General features: G+C 40.1%; 1 protein-coding gene across 2 annotated transcripts; it reads left to right on the plus strand.

Moving 5' to 3' along the window:
• Positions 1 to 3: 3 nt before the first annotated feature.
• Positions 4 to 24,737, plus strand: LOC135477581 (lanosterol synthase-like). 2 transcript variants are annotated; one of them, XM_064757736.1, is made up of 20 exons: positions 4 to 93; positions 1,077 to 1,304; positions 2,529 to 2,667; positions 3,773 to 3,881; positions 5,256 to 5,377; positions 5,995 to 6,091; positions 8,985 to 9,120; positions 10,062 to 10,170; positions 13,244 to 13,362; positions 14,188 to 14,285; positions 15,000 to 15,027; positions 15,562 to 15,741; positions 16,488 to 16,637; positions 17,109 to 17,205; positions 17,960 to 18,065; positions 18,486 to 18,551; positions 20,184 to 20,264; positions 21,443 to 21,613; positions 22,346 to 22,424; positions 23,824 to 24,737. In XM_064757736.1, exons 2-20 carry the CDS (start codon positions 1,110 to 1,112, stop codon positions 23,950 to 23,952), a joined length of 2,211 nt encoding a protein of 736 aa, XP_064613806.1. In that variant the 5' UTR covers positions 4 to 93; positions 1,077 to 1,109; the 3' UTR covers positions 23,953 to 24,737. The 2 variants fall into 2 exon arrangements, with proteins under 2 accessions (XP_064613806.1, XP_064613807.1); XM_064757737.1 differs by lacking the exons at positions 22,346 to 22,424; positions 23,824 to 24,737 and having other exon boundaries at positions 18,486 to 18,546; positions 21,443 to 21,579.
• Positions 24,738 to 25,785: the final 1,048 nt, after the last annotated feature.

Below are 25,785 nucleotides of genomic sequence, written 5' to 3' on the forward strand. Positions count from 1 at the left end.
TATAAATTTTGACAGGACAGCCCATGCTGACGATTTCTGCTTGTCAAGTCCGTGATAAAGTGTAACCATTAACGACGAAAAAACTGGATTTTGGTAAGTGTTTGGTACGTACAACAATTAGCAGTGATTAGGTTCATCGTCAGATCTGCGTGGGTGCGTTTTTTTTCTGTTTTTTTTCTCAAAGCGTTTAAAATTTGTAAACAAACCTCTGTTGGACTCGACTCTCGTGTCGAAAGATCGTCCGATTATGGGGTTATCAGCAACGTCGCTTTATTCAAAGATAACGACCACTTTTGCAAACGTTCGCATGTCTGTACTTATTTAAGTTTTATTTATCAGCGTTAAAGGGATGTAACCCAGGTAACGCAATATCGGAAAACTTCACGAGAAAGGAAAAGGGTTAAACCCACGACCATCCGTAGCTTGCTGTCAGTACAAGCTGGACTTGAATTCACAGCGACCACATTGGTGAGAGGCTTCTGGGTCATAATGCTGCGCCTGCACGCTAAGGACTAGGTCCTGTCTGAAATTAAAGCGTTTGCAATCTGAATGAACACGCATTAACACCTACAGTGATTTATATGGATATTCCAATCCAGTTTTTGGGCTCTCATTAGTTCAAATGATCAAAGCACTGGTTTGCTGCAACTACATGTATAAGGGCTTTGACCAGTGAGGTCGCATGTTCAAATCCAGCTGTCTCTGCTTCGGTTGCACCTTTAAGTCAGGTTGTTTGTCAGGTGCCTGGCAAAGAATGGTAGTTTTCCTGAGCAATTCAGTTTCCTCCACCCAGGAGCTTCTCTGAAATGGTTCGGTGTGAGTTGAACTCCAATCTATTCTGGTTACCTGTCTGGTTCTAAGTGGGAAGATCTGCCAGCAACATGCGAATGGACAATCCCAGGTTTGTTGAGTATGCCATTAAACTCCAATAAAGTATAAATAAATATAAATAAATAAATCTTGAGTAAGGCGTTAAACATGGGGAAAATAAATACTAGTAAATAGTAGGTTATAGGTCATTTAAAACTATATCTTTTTTTTTACTTTTTTGTTTTTTTTTTATTTTTGCTCGACAGATCAGTTTGTGGGTAAAAGGTCAGCAGTGGAATATGCCTAATTTTAGATATTCCAACAATATGGCCCGCAATCGTGGAGGGCCATATAAGACTGAGCCCGTGACAGATCTAACCAGATGGCGTTTAACGTGTGAAGGGGGTCGACAGACATGGCGCTACGTACCTGACGGGGAAACACCAGAGAGAGAGCAGACTCTGCTGGAACGTCACTCCCTGGGGCTGGAGACGGTAGGCAGCTGCTACATGATTGTATGATAGCAGTAATGACATGTCAGCCAGGGGAGACATCTGGGTGCCACTCCATGGGACTGGAGACTGTTAGGCAGCTAGTGAACAATTGTGTGATAGTGGTAATGACATGACAGGCAAGGGAGACAACTGGAGAGCCCCCGTCACAGTCTGAACAATTAGTGTCATCAGTGAGCTAAATTTCCATTTTGATTGGCTTTAACATATACGTTTACATGTATTACAGATTTGAAATGTTTTATTGTCCCCTTTGGAGGAGGGATTGAAGAGTCCACCTGGACTAAGAGAAATGTGTGTCTTTCAGGCACTTCTCCTTTTGGTGTTCGTTTGTCTGTCCCTCTGTCTGTGTGGCCTAACTGCGTTGTATCTTTGTGCATCTACATTTACAATTTCAGTGCTATGGGACTGCTTCGGTGGTCTAATGGTTAGAGCGTCCTCTTCAAAGTCAGGAGACCCGAGATCAAACTCGGGTTACCAAAGACTTGTAATGGTAGTTGTTGCTGCCTTGCTTGGTGCTCATCACTGAGATGTTAGAGCAAGGAAACAGGCCCGCTTGGCCCAGTGTCAGTTTAATGTGACTGAGTGGAGTGTGATGTCTTGTGTCTTCGGCATGATACATATGTACTTCAGTGGCGGCAGAACTTTAGTAGCATGGACTCGCCCTGCCACAAGAAGGCACAGTATATGTACACACACCTAATGACTCCTCGTCGTCATACGACTGAAAAATTGGTAAACACGACATTAAATCCCAAGCAGTCAATACTATTGATTAAAGCCAGTTTATCCAATGGCACATACACGTACCTCACCTTCCCAATGTTAACAGCAAAGTTTGTAAGCAGAGTGCATCATGTTCCATTTATTTCAAGACGCGAAATCAAACCCGGGTTTGGTCAAATCAGAGACATCAAATATGGTACTTGATGCTGCCTCGCTTTGTGATCAGCACTGAGGGGTTAGAGCAAGGAAACAGGACTGGTTGGCCCATTGTCAGTATAAAGTGACTGGGTGGGGTGTCATGTCTGTTGTCTTCAACATGATACTTCAGGTAGGCGGCAGCACTAATGAGCCTTCATCGTTGTATGAGAGAAAAATTTGTAGGTGTTTTGGGGCAGAAAGTGTTAAAATTGCTATTGCATTATGATGGTGATGTGTACATGTATGTATATTGTTAAAGTCTGGGAGTTCTGTCACCCACAGACACAGCTTGCCCCTCGCCTGCCCAAAGCCACAACAGCCCAAGAATCTGCTCACAATGGCATGAAGTTTTACAGTCAGCTCCTGGCAGAAGATGGTCACTGGGCAGGGGATTATGGGGGACCTCTCTTCCTGATGCCAGGTAAAATAAGTTAGATATGGACAAATGTTATTTGAGATGTTAATACTTCCAAAAGTTCTGATGATAAGCTGTAAATTACAGATGGTTTGTAGTGACTTGTTTTATCACTATTTAAATGTCTTAGCTGCCTCCACCCAAACTTCATGTGTAGCATGTTTAGAGTAAATCAAACCAGACAGGCAGTTACAATCTCTCTGTCATGAGGGTTTAAAAGTACTGTAGTGTGTTTTCCCAGATGATTGGTGCTCGTCTCTTTAATGAAATGCCAATTAGTATACATTGTGCAATTTAAGTTCAAACTTTTAAAAGTGCCTGTAGAAATTATTGTTTACACACATTTTTAAATGAGTCATTTTAGATATTCTTTTCATCTACAAGTGTAAATTGTAAATTTATCGGTTTACTATAAAACTTGTAGTAAAACTTATGCCAGTTTAATATAGCTTATCCTTGTTTTGTGTATATAGACCGTGCTTTGTTTTGTTTATAGATATGCGTATCCATGTAGATTTATTGTTTTATCACTCAACGCCCAGTAAATTAGGTTGGTCCTAAGGGTTTCCAGCTGTAGGGTTTACAAATACAGGGTGTCCAGATGTAGGGTTTACATATACAGGGTTTCCAAATGTAGGGTTTACAAATAAAGGGTGTCCAAATTTTAGGGTTTACAAATACAGGGTTTTTCAGATGTAAGGTCTACAAATACAGGCAGTCCAGATGTAGGGTTTACAAATACAGGGTTTCCAGATGTAGGGTTTACAAATACAGGGTTTCCAGATGTAGGGTTTACAAATACAGGGTTTCCAGATGTAGGTTTTACAAATACAGGATTTCCAGATGTAGGGTTTAGAAATACAGGGTTTCCAAATGTAGGGTTTACAGATACAGGGTGCCCAACTGTAGGGTGTACAAATACAGGCTGTCCAAATGAAGGGTTTACAAATACAGGGTTTCCAGATGTAGGGTTTACAGGCTGTCCATATGCAGGCAGAAGGGTGTCAAAAATGAAAAAAAAGGATCTCCAGGATCAGTTAGTGCCTTGGGTAATCTGATTTTGAGATCTGAGATAACACTAACAGTGTTGTTTTCTCTTTGATCTCCTCAGGCCTGGTTATTGTTTGCTACATCACAAAGACAGAGTTCACCAGAGAACAGAGACTGGAGATGATCAGATACCTGCGCTCTGTGCAGTGCCCTAGTGGAGGATGGGGACTGTTAGTATTCATCCACAGTGTGCATGTACACGGTGACTGTCACAGTCAATTGGGGTACCAGTAATGAATCATGACTGTCACAGTCAATTGGGGTACCAGTAATGAATCATGACTGTCACAGTCAATTGGGGTACCAGTAATGAATTATGACTGTCACAGTCAATTGGAGTACCAGTAATGAATCATGACTGTCACAGTCAATTGAGGTACCAGTAATGAATCATGACTGTCACAGTCAATTGGGGTACCAGTAATGAATCATGACTGTCATAGTCAATTGGGGTACCAGTAATGAATTACGACTGTCACAGTCAATTGGGGTACCACTAATGAATCATGATTGTCACAGTCATTTGAGATACCAGTAATGAATTATGACTGTCACAGTCAATTGGGGTACCAGTAATGAATTATGACTGTCACAGTCAATTGGGGTACCAGTAATGAATTATGACTGTCACAGTCAATTGGGGTACCAGTAATGAATTATGTCACATAAGCAGCTCTTTGGCTGCTGTTAAATAAGTTGAGACATTGACTTGTCAGCATTAACACTCTACAATGTGCATTTATTTATATATTTGACTGGTGTTTTACGCATTACTCAAGAATATTTCACTTATGCGATGAACGCCAACATTATGGTGAGAAGAAATGGGGCAGAGCCATCTGCAGGGTTGGTGGCAGAATTTCCCATGTATGACTGGAGAGAAAGCCAACATGACCTGGACTCATTGTGATCCATGAGCACGCTAACCACTTGGCCACAGATGGCCCCTGGGTATATACGGTGGCTGTTGAGTGGACAATACATCTTCATTTTTTTCCTCTATTTTTTGTTATACCTCTTTTCCACATTAAAAAAAATTCCAATTAACTATTTACATACATAGCCACACAGAAATTTTATTAATTTATGTGATTGGTGTTTTACGCCGTACTCAAGAATATTTCACTTATGCGACGGCAGCTAGCATTATGATGGGAGGAAACCACGACCATCCGCAGGTAGCTGCCAGTCCTTCCCATGTACCATAGAAATAATAGTCTGGGAAAGAGTATTCACTCATTGGACTCGGACATTTTAAACCATTCCCTAATTTGTCTCTTTACAAAGTGTACAAAAATTTGTCATGAGTATTCATGAAGACATCACTTCCTTCTGTTTCTGCGTTTACACTTTTTTCCCTCCTCTCCTGTCATGCCTGGGATTGTCTGCTGGCAACCTTCTGGTCGTTGTGGGATTCTTCCTTTGCTCTGCCCGGTTTCCTCCCACCAAACTGCTGGATGTAGTGGTAGAAGTGAACTATTCCCGAGTACAGCAGTAGACACCTGTCAAATAAATAAATACACATTTTTGCGCATGTGTTTCAGACACATTGAGGGCCCTCCGACGGTGTTCGGGTGTGCGTTGAACTACGTGACGATGCGGTTACTAGGGGTGGGATCAGATGATAAAGACCTTGTCAAGGCCAGACAAATTCTACATAAATTAGGTAGAGTCTAGTCCAACATTTGAACATTGGTTGAAGACCATTTGTCTTTGAGCACACATGTATCCCTTTGTCACATGGGAAAATTTGGCTGTAAGTTGCCGAAGGTAGGTGGGTCACCCCGGGCAATTCAGGCTCTTTGACCAATAAAACACTCTGATAGGGCTAAAGTGAAAGATTCCTAAGTGTGGTGTTAATCAGTAATTGAATAAATATAAAATAAATAGAACAGCATAATGAACTGCAATTTAGATGTGATGTAACTCTGTTCCTAATGTACATGTACATGCCAAACTCCTGAAAATTTAACACGAGTTACAATGTAAGGTTTTACCGTACAACAGTCCACTGTTTAGGAGAAACATACAGTAATCCAAAGGAATAATAAATGTTTTTGTGTAGCATGTGTTTTACCTAAACAACCATTGCTAAGCAATCTTTTTACGCTGTGAGCTTTATTTACATATATCTTTGGTTATATTCATGAAACATTCATATGGATGAGCAGAAAAACATAATTGTACATGTTTAAATGTTATTGATTTCATTCTGTTCAGCGTGCATTTAATTCAGGGTTATCTCCCCTGTTATTATACCTGTTTCTCTTCTTCCAACCCCAGGTGGCGCCTGTGCCATACCATCGTGGGGGAAATTCTGGTTAGCGGTGCTCAATGTGTACAGCTGGGATGGCATGCACTCTCTGCTCCCAGAAATGTGGTATGTTATGCAGGCAGGAGGGACGAGCTTTAGACAAACGCAAATCTTTGTAAAATTTCAGTCAAATACCAATCAAATAAATAAATCATAGAATTTCAGTGACATTTAGAGAGAGCTATGCTAGAAATTTGTACAAGCCATAAATGTATTTCTTGATCGAATTCATCTGAGCCATCACAAGTTAAAGGACCATTCCTTCTTGTGGAAATCAGGCTGCGTGGAGTTATACATACATATATGTTTAGAGAGTAACAAAACATAGAAATGGATTGATTTATTTGTTTGATTGGTATTTTATGCCATACTGAAGAATATCTTACTTATACGATGGCCAGCGTTATGGTAGGAGTAAACCGGGGGAAACCCACGACCATCTGCAGGTTGCTGCCAGACCTTCCCACTTACGGCCGCAGAGGAAGCCAGCATGAGCTGGACTTGAACTCACATCGACGGCATTGGTGAGAGGATCTTGGGTCATTACGCGGGGCTAGCGCGCTAACCAACTGAGCCACAAAGGCCCCGAAATGGATTGAGTGAGTGAGTGAGTGCTTGGGGTTTAACGTCGTACTCAACAATTTTTCAGTCATATGACGACGAAGGAATCATTAGGGTGCATGCACGTGTAATGTGCCTCCTTGTTGCAGGACGGATTTCCACCGCTCTTTTATTTAGTGCTGCATCACTGAGACGACTTACCGAAGGCAAGTAAGACGCCCCGCCCGAGCCATTATACTGATACGGGTCAACCAGTCGTTGCACTATCCCCTTCATGCTGAACGCCAAGCGAGGAAGTTACAACTTCCTCTTTTAAAGTCTTAGGTGTGACTCGACCAAGGATTGATCCTGGATCTACCGGTCCCGAAGCGGACGCTCTACCAACTGTGTTATCCGGGCTGGTGAAATGGATTGAGCACCAGGACAAAGACCACTCCATGGATCACTTCAATTTACTGAATTAAGCGCTGTTAGATTTTTGGATTATAAGCTAGGTGGGCAATGTGGACTGAATTGATGCCAGTGATGTTACCTTTGTATTTGTAGGTGCCCATCATCCAATCATTCATCATTCAATCAGTGAATGTTGTTGTGGTTTACTCAGGACTGTCACCTTACCTATGTGTTTTTTATGTCTCTGTCAGACTAGGGGACCAATCACCCCTCCAGTGAAGAAATCCTGAAATAAATCATCAGTAAATCAGTGTAGTTTTTCACCTGTACAATTTCTGATCTCTACCCGACTGTGTACCCATTCACCCTTCCAATCAGTCAGTGAATGTTGTTCTGATTTTCTCATGATCCTGACCTGTACATTTTCTGACCTCTACCAGACTGTGTACCCATCAACCCATCCCCCTCCCCCCAACCCCCCCCCCCCAAATCAGTCAGTGAATGTTGTCGTCATTTTCTCATGATCCCGACCTGTACAATTTCAGGTCTCTACCAGATTGGGTACCCATCCACCCCTCCAATCAGTCAGTCAATGTTGTCATGATTTTCTCATGATCCCGACCTGTACAATTTCAGGTCTCTACCAGATTGGGTACCCATCCACCCCTCCAATCAGTCAGTGAATGTTGTCGTCATTTTCTCATGATCCTGACCTGTACAATTTCAGGTCTCTACCAGATTGGGTACCCATCCACCCCTCCAATCAGTCAGTGAATGTTGTCGTGATTTTCTCATGATCCTGACCTGTACAATTTCAGGTCTCTACCAGATTGGGTACCCATCCACCCCTCCAATCAGTCAGTCAATGTTGTCATGATTTTCTCATGATCCTGACTTGTACAATTTCAGGTCTCTGCCAGATTGGGTACCCCTCCACCCCTCCAATCAGTCAGTCAATGTTGTCGTGATTTTCTCATGATCCTGACCTGTACAATTTCAGGTCTCTACCAGATTGGGTGCCCATCCACCCCTCCAATCAGTCAGTGAATGTCGTCGTGATTTTCTCATGATCCTGACCTGTACAATTTCAGGTCTCTACCAGATTGAGTACCCATCCACCCCTCCAATCAGTCAGTGAATGTTGTCGTGATTTTCTCATGATCCTGACTTGTACAATTTCAGGTCTCTACCAGATTGGGTACCCATCCACCCCTCCAATCAGTCAGTGAATGTTGTCGTGATTTTCTCATGATCCTGACTTGTACAATTTCAGGTCTCTACCAGATTGGGTACCCATCCACCCCTCCAATCAGTCAATGAATGTTGTCGTGATTTTCTCATGATCCTGACTTGTACAATTTCATGTCTCTACCAGATTGGGTACCCATCCACCCCTCCAATCAGTCAGTCAATGTTGTCGTGATTTTCTCATGATCCTGACTTGTACAATTTCAGGTCTCTACCAGATTGGGTACCCATCCACCCCTCCAATCAGTCAGTCAATGTTGTCGTGATTTTCTCATGATCCTGACTTGTACAATTTCAGGTCTCTACCAGATTGGGTACCCATCCACCCCTCCAATCAGTCAGTGAATGTTGTTGTGATTTTCTCATGATCCTGACCTGTACAATTTCAGGTCTCTACCAGATTGGGTACCCATCCACCCCTCCAATCAGTCAGTCAATGTTGTCGTGATTTTCTCATGATTCTGACCTGTACAATTTCAGGTCTCTACCAGATTGGGTACCCATCCACCCCTCCAATCAGTCAGTCAATGTTGTCGTCATTTTCTTATGATCCTGACCTGTACAATTTCAGGTCTCTACCAGATTGGGTACCCATCCACCCCTCCAGTCAGTCAGTCAGTCAATGTTGTCGTGATTTTCTCATGATCCTGACCTGTACAATTTCAGGCCTCTGCCAGATTGGGTGCCCATCCACCCCTCCAATCAGTCAGTGAATGTTGTTGTGATTTTCTCATGATCCTGACTTGTACAATTTCAGGTCTCTACCAGATTGGGTACCCATCCATCCCTCCAAGCTGTGGTGTCACTGCAGACAGGTGTATCTGCCCATGGGCTACTGCTACGGAAAGCGCTTCAGTGCCCAGCTAGACTCGCTTATCCAGGAGCTCAGGAAGGTGAGACAGTTCTATTATCACAACCCCGGGTGACACCATTCCCAATACATGTAGGTACATGTACATGGACATTAAATTTCAGCTAACATTCTGTAGGCTTTGTAGAACTTTTTCGTTATAAGTTTTAATTACCCTAATTTCTCAACGTTTACGCATGTGAAAGAGCCAATTTCAGTGCAGCCTATGCACATATTTAATTTGATTTTGGAGACAAAACTACATTGGTTGGATTAGCCAAGTTTAGGGCATCACAAAAAGTATACTGTTATCAGTCTACACAGTATACAATAATGCCTTCAGAAAATGCTTGAATAAACACCTTGCAAACATGGGAAAGGGTTGCAGTATGACAAAGTATCAGACCAGTAGGCTTTATTTGAAACTTAAGGACTTTGAGACATTTTTGTGGGAACTGTGTTTGATCGATTTATTTATTTGATTAGTGTTTTACGCCGTACTCAAGAATATTTCACTCATACGACGTCGGCCAGCATTATGGTGGTTGGAAACCGAGCAGAGCCCGGGGGAAACCCACAACCATCCACAGGTTGCTGACAGACCTTCCCACGTACGGCTGGAGAGGAACTGTATTTGATGTATATGTATCATTATTATACAAGACTTTCAGTACCGATTGCATGTAGAGCAGATTAATTAAAAAACTTAAAGTAAAGCAGACAATGTTGATTCTTTGTAGTCAGTCTTGACATGACTGTGGAATGATTATGGCTTTATTATACCACATTGGCAGTGCTGCAGCCACAGGATTGCATCTGTCTTTACGTCTGTATGCAAAATTGGAGGTATTGGCATACGATTCAAACTAGGAGGAGCTTTATCCAAAAACTTGAAAGTGTGAAGTTGTTGTTGATTGTGTTTAGAAGAGGTTTTTTTGACTTTGAATAACAATTCAAACTATGTAAAAAATGATAATATTACAGGAACTATATACAGTGGAGTATGAGAAAATTGATTGGCCATCACAGCGGAATAATGTCTCATCCGCAGACCTATACACACCACACAGCTGGCTGCTTGACACTGCTTACTGTAAGTCCTCACTTGTTCTACGATTCAACAATGCCTACCCTAACCCTTCTAATTTTTGGGACAGATAGTAGTAGTGTTAAAAATAGAATATAACATTTCTTTGTCAACCGTTTGGAAAAGTAAGGATTCGAGTATGTTGTTCATTAGATGGTCTAACCATGTGAAAAAAAAGAAACTCAAAATTCCTGCTGGAAGTACATTTATGAGCTAAAATGAGCAGACCATGTGTCCCAAAAATTAGAAGAAATAAGGTACTGTAAATTCTTGCCCTGCTACTCAACCCCGCCTACTGTAAATTCTTGTCCTCCAGCTCGACAGAGCCCATTGTAAATCCCCACTTGCCCTGCTACTCAACAGTGCCTGTTGTAAGTCTCGACCCTACTACATGGCAGTACCTACTGTAAATTCTTACTCAGCCACTCAAAAAAGCCCAGGCATAATTTGATGTCAACAGCATGTTCCTAATAATTAACTCACCTGTTATTAGCTTGGCCTAACAAAAATAGCCCATGGCAATATTAAAGTTCCCACCCTGCCACTCGACAGTTGTACAGATGTACTTGTGTGTTATACAGATGTACTTGTGTGTTATACAGATGACATATGTGTTATACAGATGTATGTGTGTGTTATACAGATATACTTGTGTGTTATACAGATGTACATTTGTGTTATACAGATGTACATTTGTGTTATACAGATGTACTTGTGTGTTATACAGATGTACATTTGTGTTATACAGATGTATGTATGTGTTATACAGATGTACTTGTGTGTTATACAGATGTACATTTGTGTTATACAGATGTACATTTTTATTATACAGATGTACTTGTGTGTTATACAGATGTACATTTGTGTTATATAGATGTACATTTGTACATTTTATACAGATGTACTTGTGTGTGTGTTTTTTTTTTTTTGTTTTTTGAGTGGTGTTTTACGCCGTACTCAAGAATATTTCACTTATACGACGGCGGCCAGCATTATGGTGGGTGGAAACCGGGCAGAACCCGGGGGAAACCCACGACCATCCGCAGGTAGCTGACAGACCTTCTCACATACGACTGGAGAGAAAGCCAGCATGAGCTGGACTTGAACTCACAGTGACCCCATTCTTGAGAGACTCCTGGGTCATTACACTGCGCTTGTGCGCTAACCAACTGAGCCACAGAGGCTCCACTTGTGTGTTATACAGATGTACATTTGTATTATACAGATGTACTTGTGTGTTATACAGATGCACATGTGTGTTATACAGATGCACATGTGTTATACAGATGTACTTGTGTGTTATACAGATGTATGTGTGTGTTATACAGATGTACTTGTGTGTTATACACATGTGCATTTGTGTTATACAGATGTATATTTGTGTTATACAGATGTACTTGTGTGTCTTACAGATGTACATGTGTGTTATACAGTTGTATATGTGTGTAATGCAGATGTAAATGTGTGTTATACAGATGTACTTGTGTGTTATATAGATGTACATTTGTGTTATACAGATGTATGTGTGTGTTATACAGATGTACTTGTGTGCTATACAGATGTACTTGTGTGTTATACAGATGTGCATTTGTTATACAGATGTACCTTTGTGTTATACAGATGTACTTGTGTGTTGTACAGATGTACTTGTGTGTTATACAGATGTACATGTGTGTTATACAGTTGTATATGTGTGTAATGCAGATGTAAGTGTGTGTTATTCAGATGTACTTGTGTGTTATACAGATGTACATTTGTGTTATACAGATGCATGTGTGTGTTATGTAGATCTACACATGTGTTGTGCAGGTGTAAGTGCATGTTATGCAGGTGTAAGTGCATGTTATGCAGGTGTAAGTGTGTGTTATTCAGATGTACTTGTGTGTTATACAGATGTACATTTGTGTTATACAGATGCATGTGTGTGTTATGTAGATCTACACATGTGTTGTGCAGGTGTAAGTGCATGTTATGCAGGTGTAAGTGCATGTTATGCAGGTGTAAGTGTGTGTTATTCACATTACTTGTGTGTTATACAGATGTAAGTGTGTTATACAGATGTACATTTGTGTTGTACAGATGTAAGTGGGTGTTATGCAGACGTACACGTGTGTTGTGCAGATGAAAGTGTGTCATGCACATGCAAGTGTGTCAGGCAGATGCATGTGTGTGTCATGCAGAGGCATATGTGTGTCATGCAGAGGCACGTGTGCCATGCTGAGGCACGGGTGCATAATGCAGATGCATGTGTGTGTTGTACAGAGGAACGTGTGTGTCATGCTGATGCACGGGTGCATCATGCAGTGGCACGGGTGTGTCAAGCTGAGGCACGTGTGTGTCATGCAGAGGCACATGTGTGTCATACAGAGGCATGTGTGTGTCATGCAGATGCTCGTGTGTGTCATGCATATGCATGGGAGTGCCATGCATATGCACGTGCGTGTCATGCAGCCATTTGATACTTAAAGGAGAAGAAAACTTAAAACAATGACACTATAGGCTGACTAGAGCACATTTTTTTCTATCTGGTGGTGCCTGCTGCATAATTTTGCGACTTTTCTGAAAAAGCTGGCATAAACCGCTGAGTTCATGGGCGTCCTCCATCTTAAACACCCTGTAATTTATGCTGGGGGTATGTTTCCTCTCCGCCAGTGAGAGTCGTTAAAACTGCCCGGCTTGTTCGTGTAAATTCAAAACCTGCGTCCAACATTCCGGCTTCCCCATTGTCAAGTGGAGAACGAACTGTACTGTTTGCTACCTTCTGGAAAGAAGAGTTCTGCCGGAAATGTACAGCAAGTATTCTCCTAACACAGAAAACTTTACGTCTAGTTCTTAGGCAAAATGGAATCGCCCACAGCAAATTTTGGCGCTGACTTACTTTATAATTTATCAACTTGAGGTACATATTAGAATTTTTTTATGGCATGCATGCATGAGGAAATGCGTACTCTTTTCAATGGTATTTGTTTGATATTTAAATTTTCTTCTCTGTTTACACTACGTGTAAGTATGCTTTGTGAAACTGACACCTGGTGTCCTGAGCAGACTTCCTCTCATTGTATGATTTTTTCGGTTTCAGATCTGCTGGATTGGTACGAGTATTACCACAGCCAAAACTGGCGTCAGAAGTCCCTGGCTCTGTTGTATGATCATATTTGTGCTGATGACAAATTTACAAAGACTATCAGCATTGGCCCGGTAATTGTCACAAACAATTCTCTTTTTTGGATTGATGGGGGAAGAGTAATTTGAGTAAAAACTCGACTTTGATGAAATCTTAGCTTTGTTTGAAACAGTATTTTGTCAGTTTAATTATTTTCTGGCCTTCTGATGTGGGTTTTCGTCTGTACAGTGGCAATCTGGATCATGGGCTGAAAGGAAAAGAGAACAGTCAGTAATTTAATTGCCAGCAGGGGGCCTCCGTGGCTTAGTCAGTTAGTCGGTTATGACCCAGGAGCCTCTCACTAATGCGGTCGCTGTGAGTTCAAGCCCAGCTTATGCTGGCTTCCTCTCTGGCTGTACATGGGAAGGCCTGCCAACAACGTGCGCATGGTCGTGGGTTTCCCCTGGGCTCTGCTCAATTTCCTTCAACCTTAATGCTGGCCGCCATCGTACGTCGGTGTAAAACACCAATCAAATAAATAAATAATAATAAATAACCAGCAAAAAAACCATCAGACCTCACCACATAAGTGACAAGTGTCCTGGGTACACATGCCCGTGGCATGGAACAATGCTTTTGAATGGTGTGTTCTACAAGGTTGATATTCATGTAACAAGTTAATCAGAATCCTGCAAAATGTGTCATTAGGTGATGACACAGATTAAGGTGAGATACACAAATACAAGTAAAATTTTGATTTTTCCTCAAATTCATAAATATTTCCTCCACATTGCCTTCAGTATCATGAGAAATTTGAGAAATAGTTCTGATGGATATTGAAAGGAACATCACAATATTGTGAAGTTCAAAGGTGATAAAGCGTCTGGTAATATGTCATTTTATGCTTCTGTTTTGATCAGATTTCCAAGGTGATTAACATGCTGGTGCGATGGTTTGAAGAAGGTTCACAGTCTAAAGCCTTCAGACAGCATCAGTTTCGTGTAGCTGATTACCTGTGGTAGGCATTCATGCAGTGATATATACCCTCAGACCTGAACAAACTCGACCACAGACATAGGCCATTTGTTGCCATGTTCAAAGACAGTTATATGTACTGTATCTGATCTGGACAGAAGTTTGTATAGTTTGTGCGAAGTTCACATGAAATCTGTTGTAGCTACCCAGTCAATGTATTTTAGTCTTCATAGTGGTATGTGTGTATATTTTCAAGTTTCAAAAGTCTACTGGTCTAATTTGTTGTGGATTTAGGGTACTTTTGGCAGTTAAAACAACAGCGATTTTAAATGTGTAGGTCAAGGCAAATGGCATTTCCCAGGGAAGAGCTAGAGCCCACTTTCTTTCACTTTTAAACCTCATGATCATAGAAAAAAAAATACACCCAAACAATACATAAACAGTACACTTATTAGTATTGTGCAAGGGAAATGACATTAATAAATAAAGTAATTATAAAACTCTGTGAAGCCTACACTTTTTTTTTGTCTCTGCTGATGTATTCTGATATTTTACAACATTAAACAATATTGTTTAATCATGAATCCGTGCTTGTACATTTGTATATCTGTGTACAGTTTCTAGCCTCGTTTGTATATCTGTGTACAGTTTCTAGCCTCGTTTGTATATCTGTGTACAGTTTCTAGCCTCGTTTGTATCATCTGGCAATATTTGCCTTTACGGAAATTCTGCTGATTTTTCATATTTCGTTTCTCAGGATGGGTCTGGACGGCATGAAGATGTGTGTGAGTATTTTATTGCTTTGTGTAGCTAACAAAACTGATAACTTTTAGATGTGAAATTGTAATTCAAATGCTCATTCATTTGTTATATACAAATTTGTCATTTGCACATACATGTACATGTATATATTTGTCTTTTTCACCTACTTGTATTCTTTTTTAACAAAACCAGTATAATTTCTATTTTAGAGGCTATGTCCCAAAAGTCTTCTCTCATATAAAAATCCTTGAGCATGGCCTTCAGCATCATTCAATCAGTCAATCAATCCTAACATGTATAAATGGAGGTCAGTTCCTGAAGCAGAAGAGGACACTTCTGTTCATTCATTTTGCAAACTTCTCTAAAGGAAAGCTCTTCTTCCTCTTCTACGCATCGTACAGCTAGAAGAGAAGAGGGGGTCAAAAACAGTCAACCACATGGTGATTGCCACCCTCGCTCTGTTTGATTCGTCACAGGAGAGATGGGTCTTCAGAAGGGTGCTAATTGCACACACTTTGGGTAATATGTGACTCTATGCACTGGTATACATGTTACAGGGTACCAATGGCTCACAGCTATGGGACACTGCACTGGGAATACAGGCATTTATTGAGAGCGAGGCGTACACAAAATCTGAGTTTGACGACTGTTTGACTAAAGTGCACGGATTCTTGAAATATACGCAAATACCAGAGAATCCCCCAGGGTATAAGAAGTACTACAGACAGATGAGCAAGGTGAGCAGTGTGTTCCACGTAATTATCTCCCCTTGTGATATTTCCAGCGTTTGAAGTTAGTTTGCTCAGCGAAATTGGAGGCCTCTACTGTTTTACACATGACAAGATAAACTATCAGTTTGTCTCCAAGTATTACACATGATGTAACCCCTCAGCCTGTTACACATGACATAACCTCTCATCCTGTTACTCATGATATAACCTCTCAGCCTGATAGACATGATATAACCTCTCAGCCTGTTACACATGATATAACCTCTCAGCCTGTTACACATGATATACATGTAACCTTTCAGCCTGTTACACATGATATAACCTCTCAGCCTGTTACACATGCTATAACCTCTCAGCCTGTTACACACGATATAACCTCTCACCCTGTTACACACGATATGACCTCTCAGCCTGTTACATATGATAAAAACATTTGGTTTGTTACTCATGATATAAACTGTCGATTTGTTACACATGGTATAAACTTTCAGTTTGTTAGGCATGATATAAAACTGTCAGTTTATTACACTTGAAATCTCTCTATTGGTCTGTAAGCATTACAAAGGATATGAACTCCAGTTTGTTACTGGTGATATAAATTCTTAGGTTGCTACACATAATATAGACTTTGGGTTTGTTACTCATGATATAAACTGTCCATTTGTTACACGATATAAACTTTTAGTTTGTTATGCATGATAAAACTGTTGGTTTGTTACACATGATATAAACTCCCGATATGTCATGTACAGGGTGGTTTCCCGTTCAGTACGCGGGACTGTGGCTGGATCGTGTCTGACTGCACAGCAGAGGGTCTCAAGGCTTTACTGTACCTCCAGGAGAAGTGTGTGAACCTCAAGGACCAGGTCACGGAGGGTAGATTGTGCCAGGCTGTGGATGTGGTGGGTAACCATGGGAACACTTTTAATGTAAATGTACATGCGCAGAATATTATAGACACACATGTACGCATACCCTGTATGAGTAACAACCTTATACAAAGGCTGTTTTCTCTCAGTGTTGTCTCTAAATTGCAATGAAAATTCTTTTCTTAACATGGAAAAAAGAATCGTGTAGAATAAACATAAACATGACTTTTACCTTACTGGTCTAGTGCGACCCCATCCACCCCCGACACAGTCAAATTTCTGCATCAAGTAGTGTGTGTGATAAGGTTTGGTAGAGTGTTACACAACGGTTTAAGTAAGGAAGTTAAAACATGACCATGTAACTATAAAAGGTTTCACAAACTTTCGACTCACTTTTACCCGTCGGTCTCTTACCTTTGTCTTGTATTATTTATAAATCCCTTTTTCAAACACCAGAACACACAATACAGCAAGTACTGTTACAAATGTTCATTTGTGTTTCAGTTGTTGAGCATGAGGTGTCGTGACGGGGGATTTGCCACATATGAGGACATGAGAGGAGGAGTCTTGTTAGAGATGCTCAACCCTTCAGAAGTCTTCAGTGAGAACATTTATATTGTGTCTAGAATCCTGAAATACTCGCTTGTCTCCAGTTCTTATATCATTAATACTTGAGGGGCCTCCGTGGCTCAGTTGGTTAGCTTGCTAGCGCAGCATAATGACCCAGAAGCCTGTCAACAATGTAGTTGCTGTGAGTTCAAGCTCAGCTCATGCTGGCTTCCTCTCTGGCCGTACATGGAAAGGTCTTCAGCAACCTGCGGATGGTCATGGGTTACCCCCGGGCTCTGCCCGGTTATCTCCCACCATAATGCTGGCTGCCGTTGTATAAGTGAAATATTCTTGAGTACGGCGTAAAACACCAATGAGATAAATAAATAAATTATTAATGCTTTCGTAGGGCCACATGGGTGCACTTCAAATTCTCAACCGTTTTGATCACAGACTTAGTTCATGTTTAGGCATATCGGTATTACAGAAATGTTAACTGATTTGAACGGGTTATTTCATGATTTTTGTTAACAAGTACTGTTACCTGAACAGTACACATGTACTGTTACCTGAACAGTACATTTTGCTTTTCAAAATCTGTGAAATTTTATTTTCAGATTGCATTTTATAAAAGTACTAAAAAGTTATAATTTTAGTACTGGTGAAATTTTTTCTAGGATTTAGATTAGCTCGTACTAAAGGAAAGGTAATGGGCACAATATTCTTGTCAGTTCGTATTAATCAACATTTTTTATCTGAAATATTTGCCTTAAGTAACTGCATGTAACTGTTATATTTATGTTCAGGTGACATAATGATTGACTACACATATGTGGAGTGTACCTCAGCTGTACTTCAGGCCCTGAAGAAGTTCACCTCAGTCTATCCCGCCTACAGGGGACCAGAAATCAGGTAACGTGAGAATTGTAAGAGCAGTATCCTTGTCCCGTGGCCTCAGATGTGGCCCCTGCGGATGGGAGGGGCTCATACAGGCTTCAGACCCCTAATTAATGTTCCATGATTACTGATAATGTTAACATTTGGTGCTGTAAACTCAGCCGTGGATATTCTGTTGCCTATAAGCATCAATGCCTACCATGCCCAGCCTGTGAGAAAGAAGCCATGAAAGTTCGGACGTAGATTCATTGAGCTTTTAATCCTGCATCTATGTCAGCAGCTAAGAGGGGTGAAAGGGGTGTCACTCGCAGCCTCATCACTAACTGGCACCTTGTGCACTCACGCTAACCATTTTAGACTTTCACCAGTAAAACACCTGTTGGGATGTACCTTCAGTATCATATGATGAGATATAATTTCGTGTTTCTGCTTCAGTGAGATATTAAAGGAAGGATTGAAGTACATAACGGGTAAACAACGAGAGGATGGATCTTGGGTAGGGTAAGAAATTTATGTCTATAAGTTAAGAGCTTATATCTATTAAGAGATGATGTTATATTCAAGCAGAGCTGGTTTATCCCATGTTTCCTACCACCATAATGCTGGCCGCCGTTGTTAGGTGAAATATTCTTGAGTACAGCGTAAAACACCAATCAAATAAATGTGTAAATAAGAGCTGGTGTGTCAAGCAGAGTGGTGATTCCTGACAGGACAGCATATGGTGGGTTCACAGGTTCTGCTACCGAGCTTTTCCATAAAGGCCACACGAACTGAATTTGTTGTTTTATGGGCAGAATAAATAATTTTTCAATGTTAGAGGAGGGAATACATTTAAGAATAAAAATAGAACTTGAAAATCATTCAATTTGTTGAAAACATGGACCAACATAAACACATTCACATGCTCGGAAAGTCTTCAAAGAAAAATGTATTTTCAGTTTCATTTTTATACCATTTCTGGATTGCTTAAGGTCTGCTCACCCGTAAACCACAAAATAAAATTGGCAGCGTCAGAGGTACATTGTGTACCGGGAGACACTTTCACGCAACGTTGTCACTTTTCTCGTAATTTTTTTTTTCATAAAAGACATTGTAATGGTTAAAGAGCCATTAGGCGACGTCATTTAAAAGAAAAGTTACGAAAAATAAATTTGGGAAGTTTCCTGAAAGTGGCTCCAGTGATATGTATTGTTCACTACGACGAACCAAAAGAGAGTCTTTACAGCTTCTTTACTCCGATGTACAGCCATAGAGGCCTGGAGGGCCAAAAAAACCTGTTTTTTTTATAACATATGTATAGTTTGGTCTCTGTGCCATTTATTTGTGTTTGAGTGACATCCTGTAAATTACAAATTCTCTGTGACCTTGTGGCTCACTCGACTAAAGAGTCACTCTCAAGCAGTAGATCAGTACTGCGACAGTCTGCCAACACAATCGGAACTCTGCCAAACTTTCCTGAAGGGTATTGGTGTAGATTCCCAGCGAGTATGGCAGAGTTTTGGTGCTGATGTACTTTACACATGTACAACACACCTCATGACTCCTCGTCGACATACGAATGAAAAATCGTTGAGTACGATGTAAAAAAAAAAAAAAAGAATCCCAGATTGCTTACTCACACTGCTGTTCACTGTTGTTACAGGAGCTGGGGTGTGTGGGGTGTATAAAACTGTCCATTTGTTACACATGGTATAAACTTTCAGTTTGTTAGGCATGATATAAAACTGTCAGTTTATTACACTTGATGAAATCTCTCCATTAGTCTGTACGCATTACACAGGACATGAACTCCAGTTTGTTACTGGTGATATAAATTCTTAGGTTGCTACACATAATATAAACTTTTGGTTTGTTACTCATGATATAAACTGTCCATTTGTTACACGATACAAACTTTTAGTTTGTTATGCATGATAAAACTGTTGGTTTGTTACACATGATATAAACTCTCGATATGTCATGTACAGGGTGGTTTCCCGTTCAGTACGCGGGACTGTGGCTGTATCGTGTCTGACTGCAACACACCTAATGACTCCTCGTCAACATACGAATGATAAATTGTTGAGTACGATATAAAAAAAAAAAAAAGAATCCAAGATTGCTTACTCACACTGCTGTTCACTATTGTTACAGGAGCTGGGGTGTGTGTTTTACCTACGGAGCTTGGTTTGGGCTGGAAGCCTTTGCTTGTTTGAGTCACACATACAAGGACAGGTAAGTTTTTAGTCTGGGTAATATTTACATGCAGAACTTAACAGTTGACAACATGAAGTGTCTTTTACAGGTAGGAACCCTGGTTAACAGTGGGATTTTCCAGTGGATTATCAAATGTTCATTGGTTTTAGGACAAAACCTAAGAAGAGTTACATGGACAAGTAAATGTACTGGTGATCTTAAATTCTGGAAGTGATCTCTGCGGAAAACATCTTTTTATCTGCCTGTTTTTTTGTTTTTTTTGTTGTAGTCACCCGCAAAAATAAAAAGTGAAATGAAAGCTTTTATAACAAAATAAAAGTCTTACCTCCATAATTTCTTTAAAGTCACCTCCATATGAAGGAAGCCATGGGTTTTGATTTTATTTATTTATTTGTTTGATTGGTGTTTTATGCCATATTAAAAAATATTTCGCTTATTCGACGGTGGCCAGTATTATGGTTGGAGCAAACTGAGCAGAGCCCTGGGGAAACCCACGACTATACGCAGGCTGCTGCATGACCTTCCCATGTATGGCTGGCGAGGAAGCCAGCATGAGCTGGACTTGAACTCACAGCAACTGCATTGGTGAGAAGCTTGTGGGTCATTGTGCAGGGCTGGCATGATAAGAGTTATTGTACATGATGTAATCAGGGGCATCCTACATTTTTAGCAGACTTCTAGAAGTGACATCACCATTGAACTGTTCAGAATCAAACAAAATGAGCAGCTTTGTCATTGGCCAAATCTGAGGTCATTTACATGTACTGAAGGCCTACTTTATCAAACCCCACAGTGCATGACTTCTACCCTTGTGCATGACCTTTCCATCAGTGCATGACTTTTACCCTAGTGCATGACCTTTCCATCAGTGCATGACTTTTCCATCAGTGCATGCCTTTTCCACCAGTGCATGATTTTTGCACCACAATCCGACCACAGAGGGGCACTACTTAGGCCCTTGTGGAACTGTTAACGTGTATTGTAGGCTACCATATAGTGTTGTTGTTGTTGTTGTTGTTGTTGTTGTACATGTCTTGCTACATCATTCGCCTTTCACAGTTACATGTGCTGCAGTGAAGATTACAGTCTTACAGTTAGTATCTCAATATTCTACATGTATGTTTATCGTACCATGTACAGTTTGTTTGCAAAGAAAGGGTGAACAACGTGATGAAATAAAACTGTTGTTGTTGCAGCCCTGTGCCTGATGCAGTGACAAAGGCCTGTGCATTTCTGGTGGGTAAGCAGCGCGAAGACGGCGGCTGGGGCGAGGACTTTGAGTCGTGTGAGCAGAGACAGTACGTGGAGAGCAAGACGTCACAGATTGTCAATACCTGCTGGGCACTGCTAGCCCTTATGGCTGTCAGGTGAGTTACCATGGCAACCGTCTGTAACAAAGACGGTAAACATAACCCATGATAATCCTTCTTTTGATAATTCAGTAAGCTGGCTTGGAAAAAAACAGCACATTGAAATGTTAATGTTAAGGCAAATTGTTGTTAGTGACCAGATTTACAAGATTAAGGGCAATTGGTATCAAGATTATTTTGTCCCAATTCATTTCATGTTCAAGCCATTTCTTTGTTACTCAATAATTTATCCAGCTTGATGTTGTCATTACATAAAGCCAGAGATATGATGTTCAAAATATCTTCTCTTATCCAAAAAGTCTTGGACAAGCTTTTTTTTTTTGCTACATGTCACATTGGTATGATTGCAGGAATGTGTTTAAAGTTGACTTGAAGTGTTCAGTTGATACCCTCAAGTTAATACTCTTGGATATTTGAATGAATAAAATCCTGAATATAATTTAAGACGTACGGCTTAGAGAGAAAACCACTGACAGTGCGATAGCTGGCAAATCACACATAACCGATGACAGTTTTGTGACATTGTGCATCTGTTGACTTCTTCATGCTGGCTACTCTCCAGCGGTAAATGGGAAGGACTGCCAGCAACCGGAGGATGGTCGTGGGATTCCCCCTTGCTCTGCCCGGTTTCCTCTCACCATGCTGGCCGCTGTCGTATAAGTTAAGTATTCTTGAGTAAGGCATAAAACATCAATCAAATAAATAATAAATAAATCTGTTGACTTGCAGGTATCCCAAACTGGATGTGATAGAGAGAGGCATAGAGCTGGTGATGAGGAGACAACTGGAGAATGGAGACTGGCCACAGGTGAGTGGGTAATAGTGTTATTGTTGTTATTTCATTGATACCATACGTTGTACTTGTTTGCAGTCAGATGTATGTGTATGTATATATATATATATATGTATATACATGTGTGCGAGAAATTGCAGAGAGGAAATTGCAGATCTAAGCAGAGAGGAAACAAGCATGTTTCCAGGCTCATTTACATGTACCTACATGTACATTTAGCCTTTTGATGTGGAGCCACAACCAAACTGTCTTGAGTTGAATTTGAACTCTCCACCTCAATTGTCAACTCATCAGGCAGGTACTTCATCTTCATGTGGCTTTATAGCCAGCGATCACTATGGTTATGCGAATGAAATATTCTGAACTGTTAAACCTCTTAGGAGTGAATCTTAGTTTTCTTTCATCAATACACAGTCAATACACAGAATTCCGTAAAGCCTTATGTGCAACGATGATCATCTCCTGTGAAAACAACGTCAAGTTGACAAAGTAATACCCAACATTCACAAGGCAATTGCCAACAATCTTTTGCATATGTTCTGCTAGAGTTATCTCCCCTTGTCTTCCAGATTATTAAGTAAACTTTCGGACAAGATGGCTTGCTTTCAGCTATCCATGTACAGGTTCAGCGAACTATAAACTATTATTATTTTTTATTGTACTTTTTCGTTGTAAATATTATTTTTTATTACACATTTTCAGTGTATAATAGAACATGTACTATCTTCACAGGCAGTGTATTAAAGATTGGCCAGTAAAACTGGTGCTTCTAAATGGACGCTACAAAAGTACAAAATTGATCAATTATGTTGCTCGTCTCAAATGAATTGTAAATCAGCATTAAATAGCAAATACATGATGTATTTTGATGACAGTGATCTATTTATTTATTTAGTGGTTAGCCCGCTAGCGCAGCATAATGACCCAGGAACATCTCACCACTGCGGTCGCTGTGAGGTCCAAGTCCAGTTCATGCCGGCTTCCTCTCCGGCCGTACGCGGGAAAGTCTTTCAGCAATCTTCACATGGTCGTGGGTTTCCCCCGGCTCTGCCTGTTTCCTCCCACCATAGTGCCGGAAGCTGTCGTATAGGTCAAATATTCTTGAGTACGGCATTAAACACCAATCAAATGATTCAATAAATTTAATTATTTAGTTATTTATTTCATTGGTGTTTTACTTTCCACTCAAGAATATCTCACTGATTAGTAAATTAAGATGGGAGGAAACTGGGCGGAACTGGTGGAAACCTGTGACCATCCACCGGTTACTGTAGACCTTCCCATGCACTGGACTTGAACAAACAGCAACCCAGTGCCATGTTGGTGAGTCATTCTACTGCCTGACTGAGCTTTGCCTGGTAAACTAAATAAATAAATAAATAAATATTTGTAAACTTTTTATCTTTTCTAACAGGAGAACATCAGTGGCGTGTTCAACAAATCTTGCGCAATCAGTTACACAGCCTACAGAAACATCTTCCCCATCTGGACACTTGGGCGCTTCCAACGTCTCTACCCTCACAGCTCATTGGCCAAACACTGACCAGGCTATCTACCCTCTAAACATGCAATAGACTCTTCTATCTTACATTAAATATGTATACATGTGTGTGTTAAACATGCTTGTATATGGGTATGACAGATACATTTATCATAGAATGATGTATCTGTAAATTTGTAAAATTTAATGTTGAATGTTAAGTCAAGCAAGATTTATATTTTGTACTAGAAAAGGTAGTATGTGTATGTAAATGTAATGGAAGTTTGTGATTGGCCAAGGTGGTTAGCATGCCAGTGCCATGCAATGACCCAGGTGTCTCACACCAATGCAGTCGCTGTAAGTTCAAGCCCAGCTCATGCTGGCTACCTCTCCGGCCATACGTGGGACAGTCTGCCAACAACCTGCAGATGGTTGTGGCTTTCCCATTGGCTCCGCCAGGTTTCCTCCAACCATGATGCTGGTCGCCGTTGTATAAGTGAAATATTCTTGAGTACAGCATAAAACACTGATCAAATAATTACAAAAGTAAGTAAATATTTGTTAGTGAACTTGTACAAGTACAAGCGTTTGTCTCCAGTTTTCTTGTTGTTAAGTTTTGAAACCATTTTCTTAATTATTTATTGATTCATGACTTAATTGTTGTACTGCCTTGTACTGTATTGTTTATGTTTTGTTTGTTTTTTTTTTTATAGTGTTGGGTATGCATATTTGTGCTTTTTAACCCTGTATTTGTATGTGAATGAAGTCTTCCATATATGTTAGATGACAGCTGCGTATTTTACAAAATTAGTGTTTACAATTATTTTTAATAATTGCATGTGCTTATTCAGGGTAAAGCTACTTAAATACCATTCTCCAGTTTTAGTTCTTTTTCTTAATTTTGTTATTGGCTGATATATTTCTGCATCAATATTCTTTAAAGAAAAACATACATATAAAGATTTGATTTTTTGTATTGTCATATTGAATATTTATGTTATGTACTGCATGTATTTTTTACTTAAAATCTGTACTTATTCATTAATTTAAGAACTTTGTTGATATATTACCTTTGATTTTATAATTAACATTTCGTGCACAAGTGCTTAATATTGTTACAGTTAATACACTTTTATGTACAATGTATCATAGCCATTTTATCTTGTATCAACATGTAACAAGTGCTTTTAGTTTCACAAGGAAAAACCCAAGATGAGGATGTGAATACTAAGTCATGTATATAGTTACAGTTACTTAAACTTGCGTTAATAATTAACAGATAATGTCACATCATTTTTATGAATTTAAGTTATAAAATAATTACATTTACTTAACGTTATTTTACCATGTATATGCTGTAAAAGAGAATGTATTTTTACATGTGCCAGTACCATAAACAATTGTATACATCACTAGACTGTATGTCACTACTTACAGAAGTACATTACAATCTGTACTTGACCTGTCATATGGTGTTAATAAAACATTCCAGTGTAGAAGAAAACATTTTCTTGGAATCCAAGGGGATTTTTCAATATCTGAAATCATGGGTTGTTTAGTGCATACTTGTCCATATGATATTTTAATATCCACCCACCCTGTTTCCACCCGTCGTAATGCTGATCGGCATCGTATAAGTGAAATTTTCTTGAAAAGGGCATAAAACACCAAATAAAACAAGTAAGTAAATAAAATCAGATCACAAAATACGTGTTTTTAGTGCTAATTTTGTGTGGAAAAGCTAATTGGTAACTTGCCAGAGGCTGGAGGTTTATCCAAAACTCACTGTCCTCAGTGGTGTTACATGTATATTAAATGGGATTGCTAGGTGAATTGCTTAGGTGATCGTACTGTCCAGCACCAATATGACCAACACACTGAGCCTAGCGATCCACC

Source organism: Liolophura sinensis, chromosome 11, assembly GCF_032854445.1.
Source record: "Liolophura sinensis isolate JHLJ2023 chromosome 11, CUHK_Ljap_v2, whole genome shotgun sequence".
Taxonomy (NCBI): domain Eukaryota; kingdom Metazoa; phylum Mollusca; class Polyplacophora; order Chitonida; family Chitonidae; genus Liolophura; species Liolophura sinensis.

Excerpts from the sequence above, each read along its gene's own strand:
- LOC135477581 (XM_064757736.1), top strand. The coding sequence starts at position 1,110 with ATGCCTAATTTTAGATATTCCAACAATATGGCCCGCAATCGTGGAGGG. Across the intron at positions 1,305-2,528 it reads ACTCCCTGGGGCTGGAGACG|ACACAGCTTGCCCCTCGCCT; the intron begins GTAGGCAGCTGC and ends TGTCACCCACAG. Across the intron at positions 20,265-21,442 it reads AGTCACACATACAAGGACAG|CCCTGTGCCTGATGCAGTGA; the intron begins GTAAGTTTTTAG and ends TTGTTGTTGCAG.